Here is a 15,158-nt window from a genome sequence, read left to right as displayed (position 1 = left end):
ACAAGTCCTTTTCATTTATTCTTCTCAGTACGTCTCAAATTGCTTTTCAGCTGTGCCCAGTGCTTTTTCTGACTTAAATTAAACATTATCCTTTTCTAATTAGATAGGTTAGGAGATGTTGGTGCTACTTCCTACTAATTTAAGGACTACAACTAATTCAAAGAAATTAAAACTAAAACCCCCACCTTTAAAGAATTAATTAATGCAGAATTTGATTTAATAAGGAAGGAAGCAACTGAGGGTTAAGTAACCCAGTCAGGTGGGCATTGCAAAGGAAAACCAGCCAGTGTAGAATCAGTGGTACAGCCACTCGGGGTTATTGGGGAATAAAGGTTTTTTCTTCTTGATAGGCAATTGCAAGCATGTAATGCATCCAACCCCCTTCTCAGTCATCTTTAACAACCATTTCTGTAAGTCATTATACTGAGTGTAATTGTCAAGGTGCTGGCAGCGGGGTCTGCAGGAGCCTCTGTGGGGAGAGGCCAGGGCTGCCCTGTGCTGGATGCAGCCAACACATCACAGGGCACAGCTCAGTTGGCTGTCAAACAGGGGCACTTCTGGGGAAGAGGATTTGAGGTGGGGAAAAAAATATTGCTCAGGCAGAGGATGAGGGGGAAGAAGTGGGCAGCAGTCACCTGAACACCAAGTTGAAAGCAGGAGGAAGGTGAGGAGGTGCTGCGGCTGCCAGAGCTGAGATTCCTGGCAGCCCCAGGAGGAATCCACACCAGCAAGCAGGCATTTCCCAACAGGAACCTCTGCCTGTGGAAAACCCATACCAGGTTTATCTGAAAGGACTGAAGCTCGTGAAGAGGACGCAGGGCAAAGCAGGGGGCAGGAAGAGCAGAGCCCACAACAGCTGTTATGGACTGACCACCATTCCCTGAGGAGGAGGCAGAGCAGTCAGGAGTGAAGGCATGAAGTAGTGGGAAGGGAGGGTGGTGTTTTACAGTTTTTGACTTTGTTTCTCATTATGTATTAATGCAATAAATTAATCTGTTTTGCTCCTGATGGTAATTGGCACACACTCTTCCCATCTTTCTCAATCCATGAAGTTTCTCTTTTCTTCCCCAACCAGCTGAGATGCTGGAATGAATGAAAGGCTAGGTGGGCACACCCCCCATCAGCTGTCCACAGAGTAAGGCATCAGGTACAGGAAGCCTTGTGGAGAGGGCAAGCTTTGCTAAAATACATAAGCAGACTGGACTAAAAGTCAGCCATTAGCAAGATACAGAAAAAAATCACAGCCCCAACCAACTCTCTTTCAAACATGAACTTGCCAGCTTTACATTTTTGAAACTGGGCTGTGGCAGATTTTACTTCTCTACCTCCTAAAAATGTGTGCAATATTGAACTTCCAAAGACCTTTAAAAATCCTGCCACAAGAGAGCAAACAGTCCATCTCAAACCCTTATGAGAACATCTTGTAATGAACCTGCACAGCAGAAGAGATTTTGGTGACAGAGGGCCCTCTTCTTATGGCTGAATTCCTTTATGGGTGAGATGCCATTTGATTACTGTAGCCTTACAAGTTTTGTATTATGTTTCATCCCATACTGGAATACAGCAATACTTTTTGCATACTCATGCATATACTTATGAACACCTTATGAATGAAAACTATAATCCTGACTGGTTGAACTCTTCTAACTTGTCTTATAAAAATTTAAAGCGATGGTTTCCCAAAATAGTATGTGAAGAGTGCATTATTTCCCATGCAGAGACAGTAAAAGGATAATGTTAAAGATGAGAAATCTGTATTTCAAATGTATATTTGTATTCTGCTGGATAACACAAATATGAAGAGTAACTATCACAGGAATGGTTATCATGTTAAAATGTTGGAGAGCTGCTTATGTAAAGACAGGACACTGACAATATGAGAAAAAGCACAATATCTTGATGAGGTTAAGACTTGTCATGTATTCTGTCCTATTCCCAAAATCTTCTCATTTCCCTGCCCCCAATTCAATAAATTAAACTACAATTGCTATAGGAGGCTTTTATTCTGAATAAAACCAGTGAAAATACAATTTACACTGAAAGCCCAGGCTGAGACAAGTCATGTTGTCGCTGTTATTAGTCGCAGCTTGTTTTAGGTGGGATCCACTCGTGTATCTTCTTGCGAGTAGTAGAGTAAGGCACATACTGCTCAGGAGTGCCACTCACATTGAATTTATGGTTCTCCCAGATAAATTTACGAGCAACTGGTGGATGAGTAGTTGGAGGGTCATCCGTCATTGCGTGCAGCCAGCGATGCCTTAAGAGGAAAAAGACATATTGTTATTAAGGAACATCACAGGATGTCTATCAAACCTAACTCCTGACTCCCAAGGGTCCTCCTCTGAAGAGACACTAAGTATTCATTCTGAAAAGGGAAAAAAGTAATTTTAATCCAGTGTGACTCTGAATGAGACTAGAGGATATTGATTTTAATTAGTTTCACAAGCATAACTGATAAGTAACAGTTCTGCCTCCAAGCAATTGGAAGCAGACCTTAAGTTCAACTTTTCTGTTCCTTTGTACACTCAGTATTTGGACAGAGCATGCTGTCACTTGTTTGTACAGCCTTCACCAGGCAGCCAGGTTAAGGCAGGCACTACAAATGACAAAACCATGAGGTTTGGTTTTGTTGCCTGGGCTTTTTCTTTGTTAGGTTATGGAGGTTTGTTTTGTTTTTAAGTACCAGAAGATTACACTTCACAACAATTTCAATGCCGTTTTCAAGGCATACATGAAGCTGCCACTTGGGATACAGATTAAGGACGTAAGTAAACCAAAAACAAGCACATAAATATTTACTAACTGCACAACACAATGATTAATACCAATCAGTAATAAGGTAATTACCAAGTGATTCTAGTGATTAGCCTTTACCTATGAACTAAATGTCAATCTATCTCTGTGCAAGCAACATTAATGATCAAGCAAAGCATTTTCCCTAACAATTTACTGAAACACGGCAGCAGGGACCAACTGAATTGATTTCATCCCTTTCCTACTTCAGTGCCTGAAGCAACTTTCAAATATGAATTACATTTTAATTATCTGTCAGTTTACGTGTACTTCATACTGTGTGTAGTTATAACAAAAGTGAGGTTATGACATTTTTTGCAAGCTTATGCATTTTTACTGAGGTAGAGTTAGGGAGACTTCTGCTAATCAGCTTTTGCAAAGATTTGACCTAAAAATACGAAGTCATCTTTTCTAGTTCTGCTAGAAAACCTAAAAATTGCATTTTCAGCCCTTAGCAACAAATCCAGCACACTTCATTTATACAGCAAAACAAAACTATGATAAAAGTGGTGAGAAATAGACTGACAGGTACATTCTAGATCCAAAGAGCTCTACAGAAGGTCGGTAATCTTTTCCAATTGCTTCTTGACATGTATTTAAAAAAAAAAAATCACAACTTTGACTATAACTTTAGTACAAAAATGTCACTTTAAAAAAAGTGTCAGCCTAAAGTTCTTTTTCTAGAAGTAAAAAACACACAAAACCCCCAAACTAAAGCCACACGTTATAGGACTAAGGTCTACCAGGAAACTGGCTTGAATATAAAATCAGATGGAACTATAAGATTATTTGAAAGTAAGAAGAAAAAAAATCTGTGTTTAGTGGCAAAGAACAGCTTCCTGAGGGAAAAATTATCCACTTTGGAGTTTGGAAGTTATACACATGTATAATGCTCTTCCTCTCTCTGCCCTCCTTCGTAAATCTGGTCTCATTCAGTGTACATTTTGCACTGCTTTTATGAAAAAAAAAAGATAAATGGCTAACGATTTCTGTCTGGAAAAAGGCAGCCCTATAGCACTACTAATCACAATGTGGTCTGATGACAGAGGATCAGGTCTTGCTCAATTTTAACCCTGGTGTTTTAAACCACTCTCTGAAATGCCCTGGCCACACCACACAAAGCTCTCACCTTAGGCAAACTCTCTTGCCCGATTCTCACCTGTCAGAAGAATTTTGTGTACTACTGTTCTTCACATGCCCTCAGGTATCACGTGTCCTATGACAGCCTGCATCAAGGTTGGCAGAAATACTGCAAAAAAGGTTACTTGACAGAGAAGGAATCCTGTGCTCACACCCAACAAGCTCTCCATTGCTAACACAGAAACACTGAGCTTGTGGCATTGGAGAAAGGGCAAAAGAACAGTCTATTCCGCTAATACTGACACGCGGACTGCATTTCAAAATGCTTTGCCATATCACTCCAGAGGAGCCCCAGATTTTCAAACTGCTCACTGTAACATATTATGCTGGCTTTAGCCAGGGTAGAGTTAATTTTCTCTCTGAAAGTAAAAATTAAGGCTATTATTGCAATGTGCACGGGATAGTAATAATCTGAGTTTAACTCTTATGTGACTGTGCTGCTTCGGGCTGGGGTAGAGTTAATTTTCCTCACAGTGGCTTGTATGAGGCTGTGTTTTGGATTTGTGCTGAACACAGGGTTGATAATACAGAGATGTTTCTGTTATTGCTGAGCAGAGCTTACACAGAGCCATGGCCTTTTCTGCTTTTTGCACTGCCACGCTGTCAGGGAGAGTAGGGGTGTATGAGACACTGGGAGGAGACAGCCAGGACAGGTGACCCCAACTGACCAAAGGAATATTCTGTACATGGCTCAGTATATAAAGTATATAAAGTAGTGGGAAGAAGGAGGTAGAAGGGGATGTTTGGACTGATGATATTTTATTTATCTTCCCAAGTCATCATTATGTGTGATGGAGCTCTGCTCTCCTGGAGATGACGGAACACCTGCCTGTCCATTGGAAGCCATGAATGAATTCTTGTTTTGCTTTGCCTGTGTGCAGCTTCTGCTTTCCCTATTGAACTGTGCTTATCTCAACCTGTAAGTTTTCCAGCCTTTTCCCTTCTGATTCTCTCCCTGCTCCCACTGGAGAGGGAGAGAACAAGTGGCTGCCTGGGGCTCGGTGCTTGGCTGGGGTTAAAGCATGACACAGGCAACTTGCAACACACACACATTCACCTAGTGATGCTTCTGCTAACAGTGGATAAGGATCCTCCACACAAATCCCTGTTTAGGCACCTGTCATCAAACCTCACCATCCTCATGCTCCCCAAGAGTCACACACACCAGTTACAAAGGGCCTGAAAGACAGACTGGAGCAAGCACAGCACTAGAACTATAATAATGCTCAGCTAAAATCAACTATATTCCAAGCTTGTGTGAGGTCTGGCACTTCTGTCATTACAAGTGTACTTGTCACACATTCATTCCTTGAAACATCAGAAAAGTTTCATGATAGTATTTAACAGAGTGGCTTTACCTGTCATTTAAACTATTGCTTTGCACACTTTTAAGACTAAATCCATAAAATCATTTAAAATAGAGCATTTTTGAGTAATTAATATCTTTGCGTTTAAGATTCTCTGGATTTCTAGAACATCAACATGAAACCAAGCTCAAATTTAAATAGATCAGCATAACCAATCCTTGAATCACATTTTCTCACTGGAAAGTAAAAATAAAATTCCTCACTGACAAGACATGCCAGTACAGTCACAAGTATTGAAAAACATGAAGAGATTTCAAAATCAATCCACTATGAATTATGCTTATATTTCAGAGTTTCAGGGCTTAACCTGGTCACAAAGGATTCTCCTTAGAAGCCCAACATGTGACTTACAAAAGCATTTTGGTTTGCAGTCAGTTCTCTAAAACAAAAGCTCCCACTTTCCACTAAAAATCTTGAAAACTTTGTTTTGGGAAGACTTTCCCCTTGACATCTGCCTCAAAGCATTGTTTGAAGCTCTGATATCTCAGACTGTACCCCCAGATGCTCAAGAAAAGCTTTTCATGCACAAGATTGAACAGCATGAATAAAGAGATATGACATCCTGCAGATGGCCAGATTTCCATACAAACTCTGCCTATAAATCCATTGTGGAAAAAAAAATTCAAAAGCAATTAATGACTGAAAACCTACAAAGAAGCAGACAACTTGCACAGAACACAGAAAAATCAGGAGGATGCAAGCAGCTCTGAAGAGGCTGAAGCAGCTTCCTGAATCAGTGAGCAGTCACTAGGAAGCAGACTGAGGCCAGCAAAGCCTTTGCACTTTTTCTTGCATAAATGGATAAAAGACACCTCAAAGTATCTTCAAAAGCTCTCAAGACTATGTAGAATTTTTCTGAAGTTCTAACAAATATTTAAAAGCAAATAGATTTTAAGCTGAAGCTACAAGGGACTGGAGCCAATTATATGATGTACAAGCTGTCAAACAAGAACTGATGCTACACAAACTCAGCAGCCACTACCATATGTGCATCTGCAAGGTTCAGGCACAGCCTGCGTCAGCTTATGATGTTTGCCAACTTGCTAACATCCACTTTTTGCCACAAGTTAACCATGCTGCAATGAGACAAGAGAAATGAATATGTGGGTTCAGATCATAGGGCAGAGAACAAAAAAGGGACAACAAATGTGTTCGTTTACACATGGGAGATAACTTAATTTATCATGCAAACTACTACACCATAGCAATGAGATGGAAAACATCTAATTAGCATTTAATCGAAATTTACTGTGAAGCTACTAGAAGGATGGAAATTTTCCCAATCCCCTTCCTTTTCTGTTCAATCTTTCTGTTTTGTTTTCCTTGAAGGCAAACTTGAAAAGCAGCATTTTTTACAAGAGAACTGCATATTTCCTTACATTTTGTAGTGTGTTGGCAAGTCTGAGGTGCTACATTCCTCCCTGTCAGACCAACTAAAGAGGCTGCAGACTATTAAACTGAAGGTAAATTTGCAATACTTCACTACATGAAGTAAACACTCCTGGAGCTCCTTCCAATGATGTCAGATTTACACCATAAGGAAATAAACCTCAAAGTACAGAACAGACATCACAAATACACAGGACAGTGCTGGCAAAATGAAGTGTCCCTACAAAAGGAAAAACTATTCTCAAATTACACCTCTTCTTTCCCCACAGAATCACAGTAAAAGAGCAATTTATTTTTAACTAGTGTGTACATTTACACCAGTCGTCAATTTGTTTGTTCAAAGCATTTGGCCAAAATGCAAACCAAAGTACATGACACCAGAAATACACTAAACAAATAGCTTAAACATAAAGGCCAAGGATTAGTGATGCTGCAATGGAGACATCCATGAAAGCACTAAACAGAGTCCCCACAGGCACAGCTATAAACGGATTTAACTTCTATTGTTTATATGTTCACAGAGCACACAGATCACTGTGTTCAAAAATGGAAGCAGCACTGAGTTCCTGCAAACAACACTGACTAGTAAGAAACAAAACAAGTATTTGGTTTCTCTCACTGCCTAAAAGTGAAAAAGATGAATTTGGGTAAGGAAAAAAGTTGTGCCAAATATCTTGTAAAGCATTACAAGAATATTAATATTCATCATTCCCAAGGCAAGTATTAAAGAAATTTTTTTTAAAATCTAATTATATTGTCGCCAGTAAAGTAGATACCAACATCTGGATTTTGGATACCAAAAGAAAGAAAACCCAGAGTGAAAATGAAGTGAAATAACAACTAAATCAGAATAAAGCACAAGCCTACATATTCTAGTCTGGAAACATTTTTAAAAAACAACAGTCTCGATTCCCTGGAGAGTAGACATATGTCAAAACAACACTCTGATTTCCTTTAGACTGTACAATTTCAGTACATCCGTTGTCAAAAGACATTACATCAATTATTTCAGAATACTGAAAATACTCAGTAGCTCCTAAAATGGTATTACAATATGTTATTACATATGAGGTGTTTTTTCTTGCTGTTTTTTCTTTTTCTCTAGTATCTAAGAGAAGGTAAAGGGTAGCATTTTTTTACAGTTGTTTCCAGAACTCTTCAACATACCAAAATGCTTTTTTCCAGTTCATCATACATGAGCTTCACTTGATTGTACTTGAACAATCATTCATATTCTACAATCCTGAAGGCACACAACTTACTGCAAGAAGAGGATACAACCACATACAAAACTGGGCTGGGCTGAGCAAAATTAACTGAGTAAATTTCCAGAGTAAAATCAGTGTTGAGAAGAAGCATTCAGACCACACCTACCTCTAACAGCAGTACTTTAAATACTTCTTTGGTACTTAGCTGATGACCCAAGGATGACAAACATGTATCATACTATTATCATATGGATTAATTACTCTTTTTGTTAATAGAAGTAATTTCACACAGTTCAATTTATTTCTGGGTCCAAAATAACCACCTGTTGCACAACTCTAGTGTTACATGGACAGCAGCTTGTACAAAATATTGTCAGTCTCAATTCAGAAGTCTATGCCATGTTAAAAATTTAAGGCAGAATAGCACCAAATTAAAATTTTTAAAAAGTCGTAAAAGGCAGCATTTATTCCCACTCAAAATATTTGTATTTTTAAAGATGTCTCTAAGCTGTATGGAAATACACATCAGTGAGTTAGATGTGTCACGAAACTAGGATTCCTGTGTAAGAATAAATATATGTTATCATGGGACATACAAATTTATCAGCAAGAAACACCACCCTCCACCTTATCCCCCCTTCCCAAAAAAAGCCCCAAATCCACAAACCTGACTGGTACTGCACAACTAAGTTTCCTGACAAAAATATCCTAAACACAAGACTGTTTACTCTTTTGTGCCTCATTACACTCACCAGTCTTGAAAATAACGAAATCTTTACTGCTTCTTTTAAAGGAATTTTTTCCACATTGATAGGAAAACAAGTTTTTCTACCTCATTAATTCCTGTGAAGTAAACAAGCTACTTAACCCTTGAAACATCACTTTGATTCTCAAAAAGAAACCCTTTATTGAGGTTTCTAAAGATGCAACAAATAGTCCATAAACACAGGCAAAAGAAAAAACAAAATAAAAACCAAAACCTTTGTGAAACAAAACCTGTGCCTCAAAATAAAGAAAATCTTAAAACCTAGCACAGTCTAATAGTGGATAACAACCAGAACCAAACAAGAGTTATGCAGAGAGCAAGGCATGAACATCCTGGTGCTGGAGATTCTAATGTCACTTCAAAAAACAATGCCATTCAGTTCTAACCAAATAAGACAGAAAAAAGTATTAACCACATTAAACATAATGTAAGGCTGGGAGAGCTTGAAACAGAATTGACCACCTAGAGAGTCTACCCACACATTCCTCAAATGTTCCAGTAAGAGCCACAATTTAGAAGATTTTATAATCAATCCCAGCCTTGGCATAGAATATCTGTTACAGGAGTAATAAAAAACAGTGTTTGCTCAGTCTACCCAAACACTTCTCTCTTGATGTCTCCTTTTGCTGCTTTGTGGCTGAAGTGCTATTCCTATTCCTTAAGAATTGCATAGAGATTGTTTTTACAAGTATACACTGTTAGTTTATGTGGTGTGAGTTTTCTAGGAAAACAAAAAAAGGGTCAACAGCTGTGGCCAGAGACCTTCTGGAATTTAAGGCTGTACAGAATTATTACTGAAATGCATGAACAGAAAATAAATCCTCAATAAAAATTATAGTCAAGTAGCAGTCAACATATGGAGCATTCTGGTACTTCAATGTTTACTACCACATCAATGTATACAAATTGAAACAATTATGCTGTTAGTGGCTGTGGGTTAAGGAATGTTGTTCCACCACTGCCATATGTTCCTTAGGTTCTTGCTTACGATGGCAATAACAAATATTTTACTTCTGGTGGCCCTAGGCTTTGGCAAACCATTAACAGAGTAATAATGAAAATTAGAAGACTGTCTTGACCTGCTCAGTCTGGCTGGCAAAATGCTCTTCTCAATCCAAAAAGCAGTGAGTGCCTCAGCCAGGACAGCGAGCAATAAACATGAATGCAGTTCAACATTAGAAGTGACGAGTCTGAAACCTTCTGGTCACAGATGTGACAGCTACGACCATGAAAACTTTTTTTTTTAAATCTTCTGCTTTGTAATATGAGAAAATATAAAGCAATTACACAATTGCTATCTGTCCACATTATTAAGCTAAACAATTTACCATTCAGGGGGCACCATACTTCCATCAACTTCCCAAAAGGTATTTTTGCCATTCATTTCTTCAGTATATACAACCCATCTGTGCCGACCTTAAGTAAAAAAACAGAAATATCATATTAGCCTTAAAAATTAAATTATTTTCTTATAAAGGAGAGAATTCAGGAAAACCAAGGAAAAACATTTTTAGTGATAGTATCTACCATAATGGGCACCTATTTTTAAGCCAGCAGAGTTTTATTTTTTCAGGTCTTCTGTATTTCCACTATTACTTTAGTTTTAGATGACTGAATCCAATGCTCTCACAAGGTAGCAAATATTGGCTATTGTATAAATAATGGGAAAGAGGAACTTATAAAATTTTCAGGCAGAGAAAGAGGTTTGGGGATTTTTCCTCCAGTATGAGGAGTCTTTTCCAAAGGAACATTGCCACTGATAACATAAGACTAAACTAAATTTCATCTACACAAAACTACCAAGCAATGTTAATCAGCAAGTGCCTTCCCTGGTTACACTCCAAGTTAACCTGCAGTTAGCTTGGCCTGACCAGTGTGTCAATTGCTTATGTGTCACCTGTGTTGCTTTAGGTTTAGGTGCTGCCTTTTTAAGTACTCAAGAAGCTTGATTTAAAATCTACTACTTAAGGTAAGTAATAGTAATAGTAAGTTTAAGCCAACCTGTGCTCTTTGCCCTGAAGTGATCATGTAAGTGAGTAAAGCTGTGAGGCAGTTTTAAACATAGTTCTTCTTTCCCCACCTGTTAAACTACCAGCCTTTAGGTCAAGGACTAAAATCAACTCTCAATCACATTATCATATAGCTTTACCTACACAGAGACCATATGACTGGCTTATATTTATTCCATATTCACTGTTTCAGATTGACTGTGTTTGTGAAGGAATTGGGGGATAAAACAGAGAAAAAGAAGCTGTCAAAGCATTTCTCTAAATCTAAGACTCACACAAGACAAGTGCAGGGAAGTCAGGCAGGCAACAAGTTGTATTTCACTAGCAGAAAGCACATAAGCTATGTGGGAGTGACACAGTTGGTTGGGAGGTGTTCACATTAGCACACATACCAAAGAAGTTTCTTTTGTCTTCGTAGTATTTGTTTCCATATTTGTCAGTTCCTATCAGATTACCAGTCTTCAAATCATTGACCCTGTGAATCATCAAAACAGTTTCAGTTGGTGTTCTCTCAGAACAAAATTGTGACAGAGGTTCCTTAAGGGTTAGTAAAAATCTGTGTACATGTATGCAAAGGTAGTTTTTAAAAAATCTATTCAAGTTTATGGATTGCAAAACAACCTCCAATTCCTGCAACTAATGTGCATCTCACTGACAGGATGATAAAATCCACACAAAAAAGCTTTCAGGGACTCTTACTTATTTATAAGCTCATTATAGTAGAAGATAAAGCAACTCTACAATGTAACAATTTAACACCCACAAAACCTTAAATATTGTGCTGCTGTTGCAGAGACAGAGAGTGCTTTGGACCTGATTAGCATAAGAGATTTGATAATCAGGATGCCTTGGCAAGAACAAATGGGACTTTGAAGATTGCAAGAGGATTGGATCAGACTGGCAACAGGGAAGAAGATTGAATCAATTTCTGCAAGTAGAAGAGATACTGCAAAAATGTACAAGCTTGTTTGTATGATGATTAACCTAATCACTGTAGTAAAAAATTACTAGCCTTCCTAGAATGGTATAAAAACATATGTAGCTCACAGTAAATTCGGATTCTGATCAGCAGTCAGTTGCCCCATCTCTCTCTCAATCGCCAGTACTGTGGGAGACCCAGAGGCACATGTTAATCCACTCAGTAGGAAATGTCACCATCCTTCTCAACTATCAGTAGCTACTATCTCAGCCTGAATTGCCCTTTGAAGTGGTCAGCACTGAAGCAGCACAAGAGACCTCATTACTACTATGTACATTACATACTGCCCCTGTGTGGGCAGTAACCTCCAAGAGAGGAATAGTAATATTTTAGGCCACTGCAGCTGCTTGCCAAGGAGAATTGTAATTGTTACTTCCTTGCTTTTGTATAATTGTGAAAGATCCACGCATTTACCCTGCAACTCTGTGAGACTTACACTGTCCCAGATAAAGTATATATGAGTTTCAACTCCTTATAGAGAATGTATTTTAACGTTATTGTAGAAATAAATAATTAAACTGAACCTATGATTTACAGTCTTGTGATAATAAAATTAACCAAAGTGCTCTTCTCCCTCCATATCTGCAATTTTGCTTTTTTTTTTTACTGATATTTATCCCAGGCAGAATTATATAGGGATAAGTTTCCTCTCAAAGGTTTTAGTTATTAGTAGTATTATGCACATTCTCAACTCAATCTCAAGTGAGAGGAGGAATGTGCTCAGATGAAGTTTTTTTGTTGTCTTTTCCCCCAGGGTGTGTGAAAGTGACAATCATTCCAGAAGGTAATCATTTTAAACCTCTATGGTGGCAGGCAGAGAGATTCTCTGACACATCTCTCCTCTGTCAAAGAAACATTCAAAGATCTCTGCCTCAACTATACAAGCCTGAGCTCCCAGCTTCAGAAAAAGAAGAGCCATTCCACTGCTGCCCTCCCTTCCTTTTTCCCCTCCCTTTCTTGCAAGTGTTCTTATGCCCTTGTCCTGACTTCATGCCCTGAATACCAATATCAGACACTGGAGTTATTTATGGATTCCTGAGAACATTTTCCAGCCAATTTCACTGAATTTTAAGTAAGGAGAATGTTTTCAGCCACAAAGGCTCTTAATAATTTGACTTGATAACATATAAATCTGCAGCTGCCTCGGTGGAAAACATGGAGAAAAGCAGGGAAATTCAGAGAAAGAGTCTTCTGACTTGGGTAAATAATTTTTTTCCAGTTACTAGTGATTACTTCTTAAATTCAACTGTTTCAAAAAAGAACACCTTGGTAACTCGTCTTTAAACACCAAACTTATTCCTCGAGCTGGGATGGATGATTTAATGGCTTGAAAGGTGAGCAGGAGGCAGCAGCTGTTTGTGGTTGGTGAGGATTGGGTGTAGTAGGTACCCACCTAGTACACCTAACTTCTGTCTTCTGAAGGAAAGAAAGAACAGCACTGCCTCCAGTCTTCCCTGCTCTCTTTTTCCGTGTGGTAGAAAGGTGTCAACCCAGCCTGCAGTCTTAGACTCACAAAAGATCTCTGAGGAGACATTCACAGAGCTGTGCTTAGGAAGAGGCACACCGATGACACCTAATACTGACTCTTCCACGCTTTCATTTCCCCAGCTCCACCTCTTCTTAAGAACTGTCAGAGTAATAGCTACAGTCTGAGAAGGAAAACAAAGTGGAGGAAACAACCGGGGGAGGGGGTAGGTGTGTGACAGAAAATAGTAATTAGAATAGCAGTAAAGCTCTAGCCAGGGAAACCATGTATTGTCTTACTGCTAAACAGGACTAAATCCACTATATGAAAATACTGAAGAGGCCTGATCAGCAACTGTGTAAAACGTTATGTTTAACTCTTCAAAACAGATCAATTTAAGCCACAAGAAATAACAGAAAAAGGGCCATTATGATGTATATATGTGGGGGAATACCTTCAAAAAGACTCAGAAAGCTTGGCTTGTTTGTTCTAAGAAAAGAAAGCACTTAATATATAACAGGGAATTTCATATTTGCAAATCACTGCTATCCTATATTCCTGACTTCCCAACACTGATTATAAAAAAGCTTTTTAGCATGTGGTCAGGCCTAAAACATTTACTGGATATGTCTTAATACTCTTCCAGGACCAACTGTAAACACAGCACAGGTTTCTGACACTGCTGAGTTTGGATCACATACTATTTAGACTTCCACCCTACATTTCATCAAGGATCTGAATGTCAAGAGTACCTTTGTAAACCTGCAGCTCCTATTTGGGAGCAGCTTCAAGCATGCTGCATCACAATTCAAAGTACTTGTCACAAGAAAGAGATGAGATGCGGGTGAGGGAAAAAAAGCCAGGAGAAAGTTTAATGTGGACGAGTGCAAGGTTCTGTACTGGGGAAGAAAGTACTCAGACATGAATGGAAACAAAGGCTGCAACTTATTTTGCACTAAATGCCACTGGGGCTGGAGGGCATCCAGAGCCAAGCATAGGTCAACGGTGACAATCCAGTGCCAGAGAGCAGATGTGATCTGCAGTTTGAAATGAGTTGGAAGAAACAGAGCCAGTAAGGCAGCTGAAGTAATTCATTCTCTTGCTTTAGACCACGGTATTTCAGCAGATGCACGGCTTTCAGATTGGTACAGTTCAAGAAAGGCACTGCCAGACTGAGGTGACCCCGAGCGAAGAGCACGACGGTGCGCACAGAAGCGCGGAGTGCGGCTACAGCAGAGACACGGCTGTGGCAACAGCACTAGGGACTGGGGCTGGGCACCAGGACAACCGGCCCGGGCAGCACCGACAGCTCAGCACCCAGGAACCCTCCAGGCTGCCTCAAGGACAGAAAACAGCCGCGGGCCCTGCCTGGGGACCGCTCTGAGCACAGCACCCACCGCCGACCGGGACCCGCCGCCCTCGGCGGAGCGGGCGGGGCGGGGCGGGCTCCTCCCGAGGCCTGAGGCAGCGCCCGCCCCCGCCCGGCCTCCCCCTCAAGGTGACCCCGCGGGGCGGCGGTGGCGCCGCGGGAAGGCCCCGCCGGCCGCGCCGGAGCCGCATTACCTGAGCAGCTGCAGGATGGCGCCGCGGGCCCCGCCGTGGCCGCCGATGTGCTTCAGCGCCCGCTTCAGCACCTGCACGTACTCCGCCATGGTAGGGCGGGCCGCGGGCCAGCACCGCCCCCTCCCGCCCTCGGTGACAGCGAGCGCCCGGAAGCGGAACCGGCAGCGGAACCGGCAGCGAGATCCGCCTGCGGGCCTTTCCTGAGGCGGGGACACCGCACAGCCTGCACCCATAGAACAATTGCCTACTGCTTACACCCGAAGGTCAGCAAGATACAAAGAACTTCAGGATAGGGAGAAAAGCCTTTTTATAATAGAAAGTCTACTGGCAATCCCTTATTTCACACGGGTCACAAGATCTGTGAGGAGAAAAGTTACCAATTCTTGGCAGCAAGGAGATCTTTTGGATCTGGAGACCGCCCGGATCAAGAATCAGGGGGCAGGACAGGTGACATCTCACCCGGTGCAGGCTGCGGGTGA

General features: G+C 40.5%; 1 protein-coding gene across 1 annotated transcript; it reads right to left on the bottom strand.

Moving 5' to 3' along the window:
• Positions 1-1,984: 1,984 nt before the first annotated feature.
• On the bottom strand, positions 1,985-14,927 carry LOC131592004 (NADH dehydrogenase [ubiquinone] 1 alpha subcomplex subunit 12-like). The gene is made up of 4 exons (XM_058863196.1): positions 14,680-14,927; positions 11,065-11,147; positions 9,992-10,079; positions 1,985-2,257 (listed from the first exon to the last, which is right to left on the bottom strand). Exons 1-4 carry the CDS (start codon positions 14,910-14,912, stop codon positions 2,077-2,079), a joined length of 585 nt encoding a protein of 194 aa, XP_058719179.1. The 5' UTR covers positions 14,913-14,927; the 3' UTR covers positions 1,985-2,076.
• Between the last annotated feature and the right edge of the window lie 231 nt (positions 14,928-15,158).

Source organism: Poecile atricapillus, chromosome W (assembly GCF_030490865.1).
Source record: "Poecile atricapillus isolate bPoeAtr1 chromosome W, bPoeAtr1.hap1, whole genome shotgun sequence".
Taxonomy (NCBI): Eukaryota; Metazoa; Chordata; class Aves; order Passeriformes; family Paridae; genus Poecile; species Poecile atricapillus.
Note: the sequence above shows the minus strand (reverse complement) of the source record. Positions and strands in the feature narration are given on the sequence as shown.

Excerpts from the sequence above, each read along its gene's own strand:
- LOC131592004 (XM_058863196.1), bottom strand. The coding sequence starts at position 14,912 with ATGGGTGCAGGCTGTGCGGTGTCCCCGCCTCAGGAAAGGCCCGCAGGC. Across the intron at positions 11,148-14,679 it reads GCCATCCTGCAGCTGCTCAG|GGTCAATGATTTGAAGACTG; the intron begins GTAATGCGGCTC and ends GATGATTCACAG. Across the intron at positions 2,258-9,991 it reads AGTATGGTGCCCCCTGAATG|GCATCGCTGGCTGCACGCAA; the intron begins GTAAATTGTTTA and ends TTTCCTCTTAAG.